General features: G+C 34.6%; 1 protein-coding gene and 2 long non-coding RNA genes across 3 annotated transcripts in view; 2 read left to right on the top strand and 1 right to left on the bottom strand.

The window, feature by feature from the left end:
- Window positions 1–4,231, bottom strand: part of LOC108359834 (uncharacterized) — an 11,175-nt gene extending 6,944 nt beyond the window's left edge. The window contains exons 1-2 of the long non-coding RNA XR_001847004.1: window positions 4,218–4,231; window positions 2,564–2,566 (exon numbers count right to left, since the gene is read on the bottom strand). This is a non-coding gene — a long non-coding RNA (uncharacterized LOC108359834). The remainder of the gene's footprint in view (window positions 1–2,563; window positions 2,567–4,217) is intronic.
- A 2,393-nt stretch (window positions 4,232–6,624) lies between these two features.
- LOC108359832 (nephrin-like) overlaps window positions 6,625–15,904 on the top strand; it is a 222,053-nt gene continuing 212,773 nt past the window's right edge. The window contains exons 1-2 of the mRNA XM_017611896.1: window positions 6,625–6,687; window positions 7,179–7,832. Of these exons, the coding sequence (XP_017467385.1) occupies window positions 7,658–7,832 (175 nt within the window). The 5' untranslated portion in view covers window positions 6,625–6,687; window positions 7,179–7,657. The remainder of the gene's footprint in view (window positions 6,688–7,178; window positions 7,833–15,904) is intronic.
- Window positions 8,665–15,904, top strand: part of LOC108359833 (uncharacterized) — a 23,880-nt gene continuing 16,640 nt past the window's right edge. The window contains exons 1-2 of the long non-coding RNA XR_001847003.1: window positions 8,665–8,675; window positions 11,752–11,753. This is a non-coding gene — a long non-coding RNA (uncharacterized LOC108359833). The remainder of the gene's footprint in view (window positions 8,676–11,751; window positions 11,754–15,904) is intronic.

The raw sequence follows: 15,904 nt of genomic DNA, 5'->3' as shown, positions 1-15,904 counted from the left end.
TCGTATGCTTGGGTACTGCAATTTTGACCATCACTTATAACTTCGTAAGATACCTCCATAGCAGGGTGGTAGACATCTTCGGGCAAAACTAGTGGATCACACTTATTTACAACGGACTTAGATGCATCATCAACATAAACAAGATCTAATACTTTACCAAACTTATTGTGAAGTACATTAACCTGAGTTAGGCAGAGTTCAGACATCTCCTCTAAAAATACGTTGTTGCACGCACTAGACGCGAAAGGTATGATATCATTGTCAATGATGTTCCATGATATGCTTGGTAAATTAAAATCACCCAACACAATCATTGAATCAGAGGGTTTAGTCAGTAAATGAACAAATTTCAGTAAAGAGATGAGTCGTGAATACACCAATGTGTCAGATCGGGGAGGGATATAGCATAGAGCTAAGTAAATAGACCATTTCCAGCCTGTACACGAATGCATTTGAACTCTACTGAATCAATGTGTGGAAGACTAACTTCTTCAGATGGTATTGAAGAGTCTACAGCGAAGAGTACGCCGCCGCCTTCTGTCCTGTAAAAAAATGTGTCCGTGGCAACACTGAGTGTCACAAACGGTATGTGAAAAATGAGGTACAGCTTTATGCTACAACAAGCAGAACAATTGCTATAAATTATTTCATACATGGTAATGTGCATGAACGAAAGACACAAGATCACGCGGGACGGAAAGAACGAAAAAAGTTATTTTCTAGCTGCCGAAATCTCGACGCCATCTTTGCTGTAAGAAGTAAACAACGAAGAGAACGGAGAAAACCGCGAAATTGTTGAACGCATGAAAAATCATTTTTATTATGCAAATTCTTCTAAAAATCATGCCGTTGTGTTAAATTATTCTTTATCTTATGTGTACACACGTTGTCACAAGCGAAAATGAAGAAAATTGCAGTAAAAAGCCACCACCAAATTGTAAACAACGAAGAAATGTAAATAAACGGCTAATGTCAAAATCGTTCAACTTTTTTCCTTAATGCGATTCTAACGGGCTAGTCTCCTGCCCGCGTGATCTTGTCTTTTTGGTTCATGGTAATGTGTTTGTTTTTTTTTTTTCTTGAGAAGTTGTCACATATTGTGACGTACTTGTCACACTGCTTTTTGGCTGTTTCATGCCCCAAATAAAAGAAAAATCTTGAAAACTAAAAGATACGTGTTTGATTTCTTACTAAAATATATTAGAATCCGGATGATTTTACTTTCTTTATTTAGTTGAGTTATAAAGGGTTAATTAATTATTTGGCAAAGAATACTGAAGCAGTGTTGCCGTTTCAGCCCTTTGGTGGCTAGATTTAGCTACCACATTCTTTTTTTGGCCACATCAATTTAAAATTGCCCCTAGCCCTTTTCTTGGCCCTTCTAAGAAAGACTGACATAGTATATGTATTGTATATTCCTTACGTTTTTATACATACATACTGTAGGCTGTTTTTTTAACTTATCTATTAACGATTTAACTATAGTTTAAAATAGAGAAGTTTACCGCCCTTAGGGCCAGTTTTTCAGTGCCAGTTTAAACTCAGATTAAGTAAACTGGGTTTAAATTGAACAGCTGGCTGACACTTGAATGGCTGATCTTAGTTTAAACCAGCCAGATCGGGCGTTTACACTTAGTTTGAACCACGGCCGTGCACTGAAAAACTGGCCCCTAATATGCTTCATTAGTTAAATGGCCCATCAAGTCGATTGACCGTGTATGTTCTTGTGGTGTGATTGTACCAGCTGCTGGTGCGACTTCAAAAGCTATTTGAAAATTTTATGATTGTAACAGCGTGCTGGTGTCGTGAGCAGCGTTGCCGCTTTGGTAATTTTTAACCAAAAATGGTAACTTTTTTCTTTGTTTATTAAATTTGGTAATTTGGTAATTTATTTTTCAATTTGGTAACTTTTTCGATTCGGTCCTACATGTCACATAGCGTTAGCGTTTCCTTTTATACAAATAACGAATAATTCTGAAAGTTTCGTAAGGCGAAAAGTTGGTCCAGCGTTCCTTGGTTCTAGAATAGTATGATCTCTAAAAACTGCTTGAAAGTGGCTGTTACTATATCTACCGAGCCCTATCCTGGAAGTTGTGGGTGGTCCTACCTTTCCTTGTCAGTTCATCAGCTTTGCATTTGCCATCAATATTCCCGTGTACTCCGGCAACCGTTTGAGTAAAGTTCTATGTAAATATGTACAAGTCGTTGATGTTTTTTCAAAACCGTTCATCGACCAGTTGCAAAACCCCTTAATATGCCGTTTTGCAAAAATGCCATTTGGTAACCCTGAACTCCAGGCATCGAGATTTATGCATACAAATTTTAAAATCGTTATTAAAACAACAGATTTGTAAAATAATAGCTAGAGAAAATTTTGCCTATCAAGGCAATGCCTTCAAAGAAAAACCGCTTTTACGCTCTCGTGCAAAATTTGAGTGCCACAAGATAGGCGGTTTTGCAATTGGTCGATTGGCGGTTTTTTAAAAAAATCGACGATATGTTCTCGCTCAAAGAGCTACGGTAATCAGCAGGGCACTTTACGTGAGTCGAAACCTTTCAGAACTGCCTTGAACCATTGAATTTTTGAGATATTTTCCGTCATTTGTTGACATATGTCTGTATGTTGGTCATAACTGGACAAACGTTGATTTTAAACTTTAAAAAAATTTTAAGGTTTAAGTATTCGCATAAACACGGCCATCCGAGTAGCCTCATAAAAAAGTCCAATGAGGCCAAGTCGGATGATCTCAGTGGCCAGAAGAAATCCCCTCTACGGGAAATTATGTGCCTGATATTCCTCTGTTGCAATGAACCGTATCCATGACAATGTCAGTTATCATATGCCTTCCGTTGTTTTGTGGTCTGAGCTTTGTATGGATGAAGATGTATATCCAATAACTACATATAACATATAACTACACGCAATCGACAAATTTGTTTCTTCGGCCACACTAACAAGCATTTCTAGAGTTGTAGCTTTCAGCGCCCACGCAGATGTAAAAATTATAGCTTAATGGAGCGCGGATTGCCTGGAAAGCTTCTTGTCTTCAGATATATGTACAAACACATGTATGTATACTTCAACACATAAAATAAGTTTGGTAATTTTTTGTTGAATTTGGTAACTTTTTCTCGTGATTTTGGTAAAAAATAAAAAAAATCTTGTGGCAACACTGGTCGTGAGTGGTGAAATTAGCTAAATTTTCTAAGTAAAAAATATTTTGGCGGAAATTTCAAAGCCGTGTTTGTGGAATATTAAGTTCACGATATTGCAGTTGTGAATTAAAAAAAAAAACAATGTTTAACAAAATGGTAGAAAAATTATGAAATTTCGGCTCAAATCATTTCGATCTTTCCTCGACCTCATTTGTAAAGAAATAAATATTGTACCAGCATGCTGGTAAGTTATATGCTTCGAGCTTGACGGTACAATCAGTTGATTGATCCAGCAAGCTGGTGTCGTATATTTCCCCTTTTTTACGAAAAGGTTTTTGGTGTGTATATATGATTATGTAAGTAAACAATTTTAGCTACCATTTTTAGCCACAACGACTTGTTTAGCTCTTTTTTAGCCCTTTTTTTTAAAGGAATTTGGCTACACTAAAAATGGTTCGCGGCAACACTGGACTGAAGTCGTTCAATGCAGTTGAATATTTGTGGCAACGTTTCGAAAATCTCTTCCGAAAATCGTAAATGGCAAGCATGGTTGCCACTCGCCAACATTTTTTTCTACCAAAATTTCTTAAGAAAAGTTACCAGAAGTTACCAAATCTTCACTAACAAAATCTTCACTTCTTCAGTGAAAAAAAATATATACTGAATAACACTGCTATATTTCATAACCAATATGTATATGGGCAAATCTAAAAAACAGGTAACCTTGGTGTTATTTAGCTTAATTTTCACTGTTGGAAACTATATCAAGCTGGTTGCTTTTGGATATAATTCATTGACGTATACTTGAAGCCTCAACAAAAATTTGGATCAATTTGCGTCATAACTTTGGAATTATAGGTGTTTAAATTAAAAAAAAAAACAGTGAAAACAAGTGAATTTTTTATGTAATTTTTAAGAGCGGCAAAATTAATTATGTCATAACTTTTGAAGCACACCATATTCTGATTTGAAATTTAATGGGAATTTAGCACTTATGTGTAGATTTTATATGTAGTAGATAAGAAAAGTGTGCATTAAAAAATGACGAAATGGCAAGTAACTCAAAGTCTGTAACTCCACATTTCACAATTTTCTAAATTTTCGGTTTATCGCGCATAGTTTTTGAAGCATTTAATTCTAATAACTTTTTTATGTATGTATTGTATTCTACAAACAATTGCGAACAATTTGATACCTGAGCAAGAGCTGTGCTTTCAGAATAAACCAACTTTTAAAGATAAAATATTCTGCAATCTTGAGCGTAATTTTGATTCCAAAAATATCTTAATTGGAAAATAAGTCGAAACGATCTAAATATTTGTATAACTACTAGTCCTTATATAGTTGCATATACCTGTAAAATGCTTCAAAAAAATGTTCTCTAGAAGTGTGTAAAAACCTTGATTGAGTACTTTTAATTATGCTCCTTCTTGTAGTCAGAATATTTCGAGCGTGGTATCAAATCAATTTTTTTCGACAAAGGTTCTGATAGTTGGTCCTACTTAATTGGAGCCTTTTAAATTCAAAAAAAATATTTCCTTCACTATGTCATAAAATCAACTGATTGTCCAAAGACGTTGTTTTGCTATATAACTCCTCCAATTAAGCAGGTAAAAATTTGGTATAGGTTCACTTTAACATATAGCACGCATACAGTTTATTATTCAGGTATGAAGTTAGAGTTATAGCGCAAAAACACATATCTGAGTAATCAGATGTATTGGAGCTATACTTTAAAGTGCACCGATTTCGATATGTGTAAAATTTTAGTAAAATAACTTCAAAACTAAGGGAGTTATTTATAAAATAGCTAAACCTTAATCAAATTTTCAAATACAGTTATCTCGAAAACCGGAGCCAATCTGGTAAAACGGGGGATGCCATTCAATTTAGAACGTCCCAATTAAGTGAGTTCAACTTTCAAAATCTTTGCTCAAAGTTTACAAATCGAACGACGTAATTTGAACCCAGCTTATTCTTTTGTTTTCTATTTCATGTTTATTCCTCGTCTAATTTTTGAAGCACTTGATAAAAATGAATTACTTTTTTGTTAATCGATTTATTAAGAGAATACGAATAAAATGATATATAAAACATAGGCGTGCTCACAAATTTAAAAATTAAATTTTTTGTTTGGAGAGTGTACCTATTTTTTAGATTTGCCCATATACTTACAGCCCGGTTCTGTGCACTTAATAAATTCAATATTTTTATAATTTGTCAATTTTTGATTATTTATCAAGAGCTCCCAGTTCTAGCACAGAAGTTTAAATCTATTTTCTTGATAAATTATCAAGATTGAAAATGCTATTGACAATTATAATATTTTTTTTTATTAGAAAATATTTTTCTATCAATTAATTACTGCATGTGCCTTTATGCTCATTTTCGTTGTTGGTGTTTCCGACAGGTAGGAGTATGATGTAATCCATCATCCCTTGTCAAATTTGGTTTGGAGACAAACCGGTTTCGGCGTTGTGCCATTTTCAGTGTAATTTTTCGTTCGGAATGTGCCGATACTTGGACCTGCGACTCACGGAATAATAGCACCGGCACACAAAAAAAGTGGCGGGTGCCTTTAACCATTCGTTTGACTCGTACAAAATTTCGAGTAAATTGCGAAAATTGCTCATTTTTTTGCTATTTTTTCGGTTTTTCATACTCTACTATACGTCGAAATATATGTCGGTAGGTGTCGAAATACATGTCGGTAGATGGGTCTGGTAAAAAGCACGCGACATTTTTTTTGCCGGAATAATCAAAACAATTTATGGACCTTACCAAAAATTGCCAGATGGCCAGTATTAATATGTGAGACGGTAGAATTTAATATTTATCGCAGCCCTTGGTGCTGCCATTGTAAATATTTCCAGTATTCGAATATGAGATGACTAATTTAATCGAAGTAATTTTGTAAAAGTGTCAATAGTGCTGCCACTGAAACTCGAAGGGTTTTTATAATTACGCACATTCAAAACATAAATCATTTCTTTCTAGTAATGCAAATAGATGTTTAGTTGCAAAAGTTACCAAAATGAAATAAAAGTTACCAAGTTACCAAACCGTTTAAAAGTTACCAATTTTGGTAGAAAGTTACCAATTGTGGCAACCATGATGGCAAGCATAGACAATTTTGTAGACTTCATTTTAAGCAACTCTTAAATGTTTGAAGAGCAGTAAAAACTTCTCTTTATACATAAGAGAATTTCCCCATACTAACTAATCTTCTACATACGTATGTATGTATGAACATGTATGTATATTTGTTAGCTTGAACCAAATCGTTTAGGTGTGTTATGTATCTATGCGTTGGTATACAACTTCTTCTGTGTAGAGATGAAAGTGCGTTGGTTGCAGCAGCTTTGTTTACCACATTTCTCTATTCATGAATTGTTTTCCACCATGCACCAGATATCAACGTTGTATTATGCAAAATTTGTGGTTAGTTCGTGTTTAGCCCTTATTCGGTGTCGACGTTTTGACTTGTTTCGTGTGTGCGGATTGTGTGAATAAAAATACATAATAAAAAATGTATGTGGATATACATAAAAATACATACACATACTTCTCTTTTGGATAAAGCGGATGTGTGTGGGCATTTTAATTGCAGTTTGCACGCCATCTCAGCGTTTGGACAAACTATTTGTTACATCCATAAATAGTTATACATATCTACGTATGTGTGCATATACTATAAGTACATATGAATGAATGTATGGGTACGTGTGCATTAACATGTATGTATGTATGTACATCATTCAACGGGCAACGCCAACATAAAATTTACAGTTTCAAAGGTGGCGTATAGAAAGAGTGGCAATCCTGCGACACTAGTTGCAAAGAAAATCAAGGATGATTGTCGTATGTATTCATAATTACAGATGGATAAGCGTCGATAAGAATCCAGTTCCATAGATATGTTATGGAATTTCGAGTACTGGAATACATAATTACTTATGTATTATGTACATAGATACATATGAATGTATTTTCGTTCATATCTTAAAATATGTACACTAAAGCTAACTGTCTACCTACAATGAGAAATTAACTCATTCCAATAAACTGAAAAAAAAAAAATCATCTTTAAATATATATACATAGCATGCCAACATAAAAATTAGTCCCTTTCATTAATTTAATTATGCAAACACAATTATTAAGTGAAACAGTGTTATTTAACGTGGAAATAACTTAAACTGATCACCTAATAGCCCCTCGGTATTCGAATGCTAATTATGTGTATGAAATGTTTGTCTCTGAATTCCTTGTTTCAATGTGTGCACAAAATTTGTTGCGTAAAAGCAGTATCCCAAAAGAAAAGCGCACCACTGGATAAATTTGTTAGCACATAATGTAAAGAAAAAAAAATTAGCAATAGAAAAATTACTGAATGAATATACGCAACGGAAGTGAAAATCTTAAGTTATCATAGTGCGTCAATGGTGATACCAATTACAAATTGAATACAATATAGTAATCAAATTATAAAAAATACACAATGTTATTCCGATTACTACCCGCAAAACGGAGAGACAGCAAGACTGAAAATTCATTCACGAGAGGATGCGGAGAAGACGCCAACAGCAAATGGCGACTTTGGAGCCCGCTCCGTGCGTTTAGTTGGCAACAATATCGAAGAACTTGTCTTACGAATTGTCGTGTTGTGGCTAATGGTGAGTTTTTTCGCACATACATATCTACATATGTATATTTTATAATTGCAGAAAGATAAAAAGTTTCATTCATTTCGCTGTGCATCTCGTTCTGCGCTTCTTACCATTTCTTCATTTGTTCTACATATGTACATAGTGCGTATGTAGATATGTGTATATGTTTATACATTCATATAATCATACATACGTTTGCATATACGTATGTATGTGTAGACATATACATACACACACATAAATACATAGATGTATATCCGGCGAAGAAAATTTTCTGATGCACCTGTGCTTTGACAAAAATGGCGTGCAGGTTCTTTTTATTTGTTATCCATGCACAACCAGCTGCTACTGGGTATACACGTACACAAGCGTATGTTTATATATACATACGTACGTACATACATATGTATATATTTACCCAGCAAAAAAGTACGATTACCACAGAAATTAAACTGCAATCGAATTAGGCGATGGTAATCGCTTACCCTTTCGCTTCAAGAAGGCATGGCATGTCATTGGCCGTAAGCCCCTACTCGCAGCATTACCTACCTTCGAACGAAGGGAGAACGCATGTATAAACAGAATCCATAGAAGCGAACAAAGAATTCCCTGCAGATAAACTAATATAGAATGCCTAGATAAGTACATACTTATGTATAGGGCTCGGAATCTAATGCACTAGAAAATCGAGAATATGCGCATATAATATGCACTCAAAAGTCAGAAAGATGCGCCACAAAGAAGTAAAGTATGCAATTAAAAACATTTTCCTAATATTTTATTGCTGACACAAAAATAAATAACACATGTTAATATTTTAACAAGAAAATAACGAAAACAACCCAGCCAGTAAAATATCCGAAAACGTATCCGAAAATGGAAACAATTTCGTATAAAAACCTGATGTTTCATCCGTTTTCCGATTCCGTTTTCGGACTTTTTTCAGATCAGTTCTCCCACTAAAGTGTTCATCCGAAATGTATCTGCAGAAAACAATCGAAAATGGTTGTAAAACGGATGCGCTTTTGGCTGTTTTCCTGAAATTTGTCTGATCCAATTTTTCGTTGAAAACGATTTCATTATGAACTTCACAGAAACTTCTTCATAGTTACAGGAAACCAAACAAAAAACATATTTAAGATTCAGTTTAAACAAATATTTTAAAATTATTGTTTTGAAATAGGATGATGACATTTTTCGGATACGAAAAATGAACAAATATGAAAATCGTTTTCTGAACATTTCCGGAAACGAAAAATGTACGAAAACTGCACTTTCGGCAAAAAGTACGTTTCTCTGCTGGCTGGGAATTCACCTCAAAATACAATACATATTTATGGATAAAATTAGTGTATAATCAAACAGCCAGACAGGCTAACCTAATATTCGCGGCTTGCGTTTTGGTACGCATGCCGTCGAATTTGTTTTTTTGCGTCACCCGAAATTGACTTGCATGCGTTTGCATTTGATTTCATTGAGCGAAACATCAAATCAAAATGTCACGCAGAACAAAAATTGGAAATTGAGTTAGCTTCATACGCACGCCGTTCAATTTCGGTTGATCTCATACAAGTTGCATGTGCATGAGAAATTTTTGACAATAAATTGGNACCTACACCCATTTCGCGGCTTTAATGAATTTCGGTACGTCATACAGAGAGAGCCAGATTCACTCTAAACCATTCTGTAGGAATGGCTGCCTCATACTTGCAAAGGCTGGACACTCGCACAGGATGTGTTCGACTGTCTCTTTTGAGCCAGAGTCAACGTACCTACTACACCAACGAACCAGTGCCCTGTGCACACTGCAGTAAGTTAGTAGGTATCTTATTTGCTCATTCCTAAGGGAGCTTTGGTCTAAGTGGGTCGTAGGACACCCAGAATTGCCGGGTAATCCTGTACGGTTCCACCTATGCTTACAGGCTGACCTAATATTCGCGGCTTGCGTTTTGGTACGCACGCAGTCGAATTTGTTTTTTTTTGCGTCAACCGAAAATGGCTTGCGTGCGTTTGCATTTGATTTCATTGAGCGAAACGTCAAATCAAAATGTCACGCAGAACAAAAATTGGAAATTGAGTTAGCTTCATACGCACGCCGTTCAATTTCGGTTGGTCTCATAACAGCAAATTGGCGGCGTGCGTGAATATTAGGTTAGCCTGTTAGCCTTCGAGTGATAAATTTCGGTAGTTGTTGCTTTTATCTCCCTGAGCCAAGCGCCTATGTCCACCGCGTGGGACACCTTCAGTGCCGAGCCGCACCGTGTAAGTTCGTTCGCTGCCACGTTTCCGTAAATGTCCCTATGTGCCAGGAACCATATTAGGGTAATTTCGTATTGATCAGTGATATAGGCCAGCTCTCTCCTACAGTCGTCCACTAGTTGAGATCTAACAGAGGTAGAAGAGAGAAGATCAATGGCCGCTTGGCTAACCAAGAAGATATTCAGATGAATATTTAAGAAAAAATTATATGGATTTTTTTGGCAAGAGATTTCGCACTAAATTTAAATGATTGTAAATCATAAAAAGCAAATATATGCAAAAACCACATGCACTTATTGTAAAATATACCAAAATATGCTCAATACTTAAATATGCAATAACAGGTATTTTTTTTTTCAAAATATGCAAAATCATGCATTTACTGCGAAATATGCAAAAATATGCAGCAACGATTGAATGCCATTTTAAATGAAATTCCAAGACTCGTAAAGATAACATAACATAACATGCCCAATAAAAACAAGAGATTCCGAACCCTACTTATGTATATTAAATTGAAAACAGACAGCACGGATTGTCTTAAAAGATTAAAATTAATTAAAATTTTTATAAATCAGTTTTTATACATACATATGTTTGTATTTTGATCTTACCTATAAGGCGGTATGTACATACATACATATTTAAATAAACTTAAAATTTTACTTCCTCACTTATGTACTTTACTTTATTGACCAAACATGATTTATATGCGTTGGAATTTTCCACAGAAAGTAACGGTAGAAAAGAATTAAAGAACATTCTACTTTGCATTACAGACAATGCCTAAAATATGCGAAAAAATTTTAAGACATTATAAGCCAATGCGTTCTGAAACACGTTACCACTAAAGGTGATAAAGGTGGATTCACCGTTCGTGTCCGGACACTTTTTGTTAGTAATTTTACGCGTTCCTTTCCTACTTTGTCTCACTGAAAGCGGGACAAAAATGTGCTGAACACTCTTTTTTCGAATCAAACTGATTTTGGTTTTCTGTCCGAACGAATTGATGATTCGAGTTGCCGCGTTCTCCTTTATATGGGTTTGCTGCGAATTACATGTCTTATTTGCCTTCAAATCGTATGTAGGTAACAATATCATCAGCTGTTTGCTTCAGAACAAAGTAAAATGTGCTGAAATGAATGGTGAACGTTACTTCAGCACCCTCTCCGACAAGCAAATAAAAAGTTGTCCGGACACGAACGGTGAACCCGCCTTTGCCGATTTTTTGCTGGGTATGCACATACCTGCACAGATAGACATTTACCCGGCAGAAAATCTAACTAGCTCAGAACTAGCGTAGAACTAGACCTTTTGCCGACAGTACTAGTTCTAGCTAAATGCTAGCAATGCTGAAATGCTTTCAACTGTCCAGTTTTTCGCGTCGATGTCATTGGGGGTGACAATTGTCGCCCAGTGCATTACTTTGCAACTAGTTTTTAACCGGTTCCCTTTTGGAAAATATGTTTAAGGAAAACGTTTTTAAGATTAGATTTTTGGATGTTTTTTCGTTTGTTATTTTCTGTTACAGATTCAATTTTTGTACATATTTTATTAAAAAAAAACACAATATTGCTTGCATGCAAAAATTTAAATTCATTAAATTTGAAAACTCACAGCTGCCTCCACCGCGATTTATACCTGCGACCAACGATGCTTGAGTCAGACGTCTTCTCTCTGAGCCACTTTCGTATTGTATGAGTAGTGAGCATTTGCACATTTACTCCGCAAGTTTCAACTATCCTGCTCTGCATCCGTTTTGCACTAGTTCAGAGATAGTTCGGATCTAGCGCTTTGTCAGACTGTCTCTAAATTTTACTGCAGGGTATGTATGAGCCGTCACACAAATGCATATGAATATCTACATACGTACACACATACGTATATGAAGTCTTAAGACCATAGCATGCGAATGGAGTAACAAGTGTACTGTGGATTACTTACAGATATACATATACTATGTGCATATATGGCTTGGAACTGGTTTTAAACTTGATTGATTGCATCTTTCTTAAGCTAATTTAGGAAATTAACATTTTAGATCTACATACACGTGTATGTATGTATGTACATTGTATATGTACATGTGTAAATATGTACATACATAAGTACATATGTAAGTATATACATATGGTCCAAAGCGCAGAAAACGAGACCCCGGCAAAACGTATGTTTTTAATTTCGCATGCTTTTGATTACGGCCAGAATGAATTTTGACGCAAAATTCATTTATTACTTCAGAAATTATACCTAATTCGTAGTTTTATTTTGATAGCTAAAAATTTATAAGTACATACATAAATACTTACATTACGAAACTTAAAAATTTCAACTGTATACCCTGCAAACCAAAGTTCCCGAAATCTTAACGAAATCTTTAGGAGTATCTCATCTCTGTAACGATTTTTTTACGAATCTTCAAAGAAAATTATATGAAGTGGTTGACACGAATCGTAAAGAAATTTCTCTACGAAAAATAAAGAAAATGCTGAAAAACTACTGCAAGAAATTCTTCAGATAGCAGCATTATATTCATTTCTTTACCGATTTTTTTCCGAAATTTCGTAAAAGAATCAAAGTGTGCACAGTTTATTTCATTTTAGAAAATTCGGCAAAAAATTGGATAAGATCTTTACCTTAAAATTTCTCTACAATTTAGAATACTCTGAAAAAATGGTTTGCAGGGTATCTATTTTTGCATCATTACACCACAGAAAATAATTTCAGGTTAGGTTAGAATTAAAAATGTTATAGAAGAAGCATAAAAAGTAATTAAAATTTTTTTTTAAGACAAGCTTTTATTAGTGGTTAATAAACAACAAAAAAAGAGGATCAATCCAGCGCCTTCGTCTTGACCTGCAGGCTGTGTCTGAGTCACAGCCGCTAAACTTAAACGTAGAACACGTGATGTTATTAGGATCACACTCAAGTTAAAACGGTACATGAAATATTCGTTTTGATTATATTGAATTGAATTTATTAAATCAATATGAATTGCAAAATATTAATACTTAGCAATAGAGAAGCAGGTCCACATGAACTTCAATCATATGTACTATCAGCTTATAAATAGATATATGCCATGACGTGTATCATTATTTCGATTAATTTTTATTTCCTTTCATACTGCAGAAATTTGTATTACTTTTTATATTAGCCTAAGTCCCGGTATTAGTATTCTTCTTCGAGTTCGTGCTCGTCTTCGCATTATCTTCGTCTTCGGATTTGAGCTTAAGTTAGCTAAGACTTCTGAAACAGCTGCCCACTCTCGTAAATATAGTTAAGAAATAAATAAATCTCTAGCGTCTGATATTGTGACACCTACATAAATATTTCATGTGCCTGATGAATTAAGTCAAATTTGATTTTTTAAATACGTGACAACGCTCCTAAATACAGTTCAGAAATAAAGCCTTTTTAAACCAATTTCATTTGCTGCCCATATTTTTAATAACCGCTTTAGCTTATTAAATAATTTGAGTTAACGTTTTTACCTCTTTAATAATCTAAATATTTAAACTAAGGATATCTTACCACCTTCGTTTCATGTAGCACTTTAATATTTCATTTAACTCATGCACACTTTATTTAAATTCTAATTTTGAAACAGGTAGAAACCCTATTCAAAATATTTTCAAACCACAACGTCTTTCGTCTGACATCTATATCAGGATATACATTTAAATTTTCTGCCTCTATTTAAGTCGAACTTGCTTTTTGAAACAGGTGGCAACCCTCCTACATATGTGTAATTAAAAAAAAGCCTTGTCAAAACCATTTCGATCGATACTCTTAGTGTAATAGGTGCTTTAACTTAAAAACAATTTGAATTAAATTTTTTTATCTGGTGGAAACTCTTTTTCAAAAAATAAGAACCTATTGCACATCTACAGGCCAAGCCCTTTAATTTGATAACTGATTTCGATCGAGATCTGATGATATGACTATAAAGCTTTCGCGTATTACCTATGCATACATATGTACCTACATATATATTAGCGTGGTCCAAAAACAGTAAAGTCGGAATTGTAATGCTCTCACCCCCTAGGANTAAAATCGAACTGACATTACAGATCTGATGATATGACTATAAAGCTTTCGCGTATTACCTATGCATACATATGTACCTACATATATATTAGGGTGGTCCAAAAACAGTAAAGTCGGAATTGTAATGCTCTCACCCCCTAGGATTGTTTTATATCGTAAAAAATATAACCCTATTTTTTTTTTTTGAAATCAAAAAATATTTAGAGGTCGCTCCATGCGCTCAGGGTCTTCCATGTATTTTTATATGGGGGAAAAACAACTTTTCGTAGAAATGGTATAGAATTCTTGAAAATCAATATTTTTCGATCGGAAAACTCTGGTTCTCTTCAGGAGACTCTCAATAATAATACCCAATTATTTATTTAACCATTTTTTAATACTAACCATTTTTATTTGTCCCCCCATTGCATATTTCGGGGTTTTTGTGGGTTTTTGGCGGACCTATAAATTGTAGTTGCGATAAAAAAATGGTTTAATAAACAATTGGATGTTATTATTGGGAATCTCCTGCAGATAAACAGAGTTTTCCGATAGAAAAATATTGATTCTTAAGAATTCTATACCATTTCTACGAAAAGTTGTTTTTTCCCAATATAAAATACATGGACAACTTTGGGCGCTTTGAGCGACCTCTAAATATTCTTTGATTTCAAAATAAAAAATAGGGATATATTTTTTCGGTATAGGACCATCCTAGGGGTGAGAGCATAAAAATTCCGACTTTACTTTTTCACATGCATTTTTGGCCCACCCTTATGTATATATATGGATGTACAATGTACATATCTATAACATGAATGTAGATACATATGTAGGTACGTACATAGGTACAAAATATGCTGCGATCAGCTTATACATATTTCCCCTCACCTGCGTAATCTGTTTTTGGTATCCTTTTGTCTCTTCCAGCACCTAACTGTTTTTACACATGTACCGCGATAATATTTCTACTGCTCTAAAGAACCCATATCCCGAAAATGAATGTTATATATACCAACCATAAGTTGCTAGAGCACTTTAAAGGCTCAAAATCGACCCCAAAATAAGCCAATATTTACCGTATTTTCTACGACAGACACCAAATCGGTTACTTGCATAAATGTATCTGTCGATAGGTTTGGAATTTTGTCTTTGAAACGGGCCACTCTTCTTTGAAATCGCTTCCCTACTTCTCGTGCAATAAGCGTTTTCGTGAAGCTCTAAAAATTACAACTACAACATTTGAACATAGCCTCCATATCGAAACGTAAGACGTATTCTATGTCAAAAATGGACCCCGCACCGTCTAGCTAAATTTTGTGTGGAGTTATTTCTTTCTATTTGAGTAATATACGTTCTAAATATGAAACATATCGGACTATAAATACGGGTTTTCCAAATATCTCGACTCCCGTGCCACCTATGGGGTAAATTTTTATACCCGAGCGCACTTGTGCACAAGGGTATATTAATTTTGTTCACATAACGGTCGTTTGTAACAGCCAAAACGAATCGAGATAGATATAGACAAATGTATACATAAATGCTCAGAATGAATAGAGAAATCGATTAAGCCATGTCTGTCTGTCCGTCCGTCCGTGTACACGATAACTCGAGCACAAATTGAGATCTCTCAACGAAATTTGGTATGTAGGTTTCCGTTAATCTAAGGTAGGTTGGTATTGAAAATGGGCGAAATCGGACTGTAACCACCAGAAATAAATAACCAGAATACGAAACTGCGATATTATAGTAACTACTGAAGATAATTCACTCAAAATTGATATTTA

The sequence above is a fragment of the Rhagoletis zephyria genome, unplaced genomic scaffold (assembly GCF_001687245.7).
Source record: "Rhagoletis zephyria isolate East Lansing unplaced genomic scaffold, Rhagoletis_zephyria_1.1 Rzeph_scaffold_00474, whole genome shotgun sequence".
Classification (NCBI taxonomy): Eukaryota; Metazoa; Arthropoda; class Insecta; order Diptera; family Tephritidae; genus Rhagoletis; species Rhagoletis zephyria.
This window is presented reverse-complemented; position numbering and strand designations above follow the sequence as displayed.